Source organism: Cannabis sativa, chromosome 8 (assembly GCF_029168945.1).
Source record: "Cannabis sativa cultivar Pink pepper isolate KNU-18-1 chromosome 8, ASM2916894v1, whole genome shotgun sequence".
Classification (NCBI taxonomy): Eukaryota; Viridiplantae; Streptophyta; class Magnoliopsida; order Rosales; family Cannabaceae; genus Cannabis; species Cannabis sativa.
The window spans coordinates 9,760,935-9,763,858 of NC_083608.1; the positions used below are offsets into that span (position 1 = coordinate 9,760,935).

General features: G+C 35.1%; 1 protein-coding gene across 1 annotated transcript; it reads left to right on the top strand.

Moving 5' to 3' along the window:
- Window positions 1-429: 429 nt before the first annotated feature.
- Window positions 430-2,298, top strand: LOC133030383 (uncharacterized). Its single transcript, XM_061103120.1, has one exon. The coding sequence runs from the start codon at window positions 430-432 to the stop codon at window positions 2,296-2,298; it is 1,869 nt and encodes a 622-aa protein (XP_060959103.1).
- Window positions 2,299-2,924: the final 626 nt, after the last annotated feature.

The following is a 2,924-nucleotide window of genomic DNA, read 5'->3' on the forward strand; positions in this document are numbered from 1 at the left end:
GATTTTGTGATAAATGAATATTTTATATTCATTGAATCTGGACAAAATCATTTACGTAATATTCTATATATGGTCAGATTTAAATATTCATTACCTGATTTGATTTTCTAAATTAATTGTCAAAATATTCTGACAATTAATGTGGCACAGATACTGATGGAGTATCTCACCTATAAATATAGGGTCTCGGTCCCCAAGCTCCTGACTCATTCTGTTCATAACAGCAAAATCCATCTAAAGAGAGTTGAGAGAGCGAGGAAGCCCGATTACCCACATCAATCGGTTTCTTTTGCAGATCAAGCTTATGTGAGATTAATGCTCAAAGAATCAATGGTTGGAGGTATTTCGATCCTTATATTCATATAGTGTATATGTTTATTTATTCCGCATGTTATATACACATACATATATTTTATATTATACATATAAATGTCTAATAGGTCGTTGTCATTCGAAGATCTAAGGACAGTGAACGGAGTTCTGGCCCCAACATATCGTGAGGCAGCGACGATGCTTGGGCTGTTACAAAGAGACAACTGCTTGGAAGATTGTTTACATGAAGCATCTCTATACCAAGCGCCTTCGAGTCTGAGACGACTATTCGCAACGATATTAGTTTATTGCAATCCAACGAACCCTAGAGACCTATGGGAACGTTACGAGGAAGAAATGTCTGCCGATTTGAAATCTGAAGAAGATTCTCTATCTATTGTGAGAAATGAAGTTCTAAAGTCCATCTCTTCTACAATAGAATCCATGGGAAAAGACATCAATTCCTACCAACTTCTTGACGAGGACATCTCGTTCGATGACGATGAAGAATTTCAATCTAGAGAAATCAACGATGAATTGGGAGTTGAAATACCCGAAGAAGATATAACAGCTTCCCACTCCCTAAATGCAGAGCAACGACAAGTGTATAATGCAGTGATGGAACATATTTCATCAAACAAAGCACAAGCGTTCTTCGTAGAAGGGCCAGGAGGGACAGGAAAAACATTCTTATACGAAGCTCTATTAGCAACAGTAAGATCGAGAAACCTTGTGGCACTTGCAACTGCTTCATCGGGTGTTGCCCCTTCCATTCTCCCAGGGGGTCGTACAGCACATTCACGTTTTAAGCTTCCACTTGATGCCAACGAAACAACCTCATGTTCCGTTAGCAAACAAAGTTCTCTTGCAAACCTTCTACGAGCATCGAAATTAATAATATGGGATGAGGCTCCAATGACAAGAAAACAACACATAGAAGCATTGGATAAAATGCTACGAGACATAAATGATTCGGACACACCTTTTGGTGGAAAGGTAATTATTTTTGGAGGAGATTTTAGACAGGTATTACCTGTTGTCCGAAAAGGAACAAGACAGGAGCAGGTAAATTCTAGCTTGGTTCACTCATACTTGTGGCCCACCTTCACCAAGTTCCACCTAATTGAAAATATGAGAGCAATACTGGACCCAATATTCTCTGATTACATATTGTCGGTCGGCAATGGAATGCCACCGATCACCGTCAATGACACCTTACAAATCCCAAGTAATATGCTCATTCCTTATCACGACGACAACACATCTTTATACATCCTAATAGAAAATGTCTTCCACAACATCCATCACTACCCAAAAAATGTGTCTACCATGATGAATCGAGCTATATTAACACCAAAGAACTCTTTTGTCGATGAAATTAATTTCATGTTAATTGCACGTTTCCCGGGAGAAGCACATCACTACTACAGTCGAGATGAGGCTATAGATAGCACCGAGCAATCAGTTATGGAAGATTTCTTAAACACTCTTACACCAAACGACCTTCCTCCACATGAATTGCAACTAAAGAGGAATTGTCCAATAATGTTTCTTAGAAACATTAATCCTTCAGATGGACTTTGCAATGGAACCCGTTTGATTTGTCGAGCATTTGAACTAAATGTGATAGATGCTGAAATTGCTGTAGGACACCATAGAGGAAAAAGAGTCTTTATACCAAGAATACCATTCTTACCCAATGTGGATGAAAATAGCGGCTTTCCATTTAAACGAACACAATTCCCCATAAGATTAAGTTTTGCTATGACAATAAACAAATCGCAAGGCCAAACGTTAGATTATGTTGGAGTTTATTTGCCACAACCTATTTTTTCACACGGTCAGTTATATGTGGCATTGTCAAGGGCAAAAACATCGTCTACAGTGCGTGTATTAATACGACCTGTGACCACAGGCCAGCATGATAAGGACTGCACCAAAAACATAGTCTACACAGAGTTATTAGAATTATCAAGTTCAAACTAATTTGAAGCAATAACCCCGTACTTATTTTTTATCTATGCCTTTACTTGGGCTTTTTGAACCAAGATGAAATGAACATTTTTAAGTGTATCACCTTTTTTGAAGTGATATATAATACAAAAATCTTCACAACAGCTTTTTAATATAATACAAAAATTTTCACAACAGTTTTTGATTAGAATATCAGCAGAGCTGAGCTCTTTAGCTGAGTAGCAAAAATTAACTTAAATAAGTATATAAAAAAAGATATTATTATAAATGGATAAAGTTAGGGTTAATCGCACTCGGCTAACTGTAACTCACACACATTTTTATTTTTCATTTATTTATTTTGATAACAAAAAATAATTAATATTTTTATCTTTTAATTTTTACATTTATTTATTAACTATTATTACTTGTTTTATATTAAAAATAGAATATAATGTATAATATGATAAATAGTAAATGAATAGAATATGATAAATCCTATTTCGAAGAGTATTATAGTATAAAGAATACAATTTGATAGTATATAAAGTTTTGGGTGAAAAATTCTAATTTTTTAGATAAAAAAGACAAAAAAGAATATCTTTTTTATAAATAAAATAGTTAATTAGCTGTATTTTCTGGGCAGTCAAACAGTCAAC

Bases quoted from the DNA above. Each gene is read 5' to 3' on its own strand.
- LOC133030383 (XM_061103120.1), top strand. From the start codon at position 430: ATGTCTAATAGGTCGTTGTCATTCGAAGATCTAAGGACAGTGAACGGA.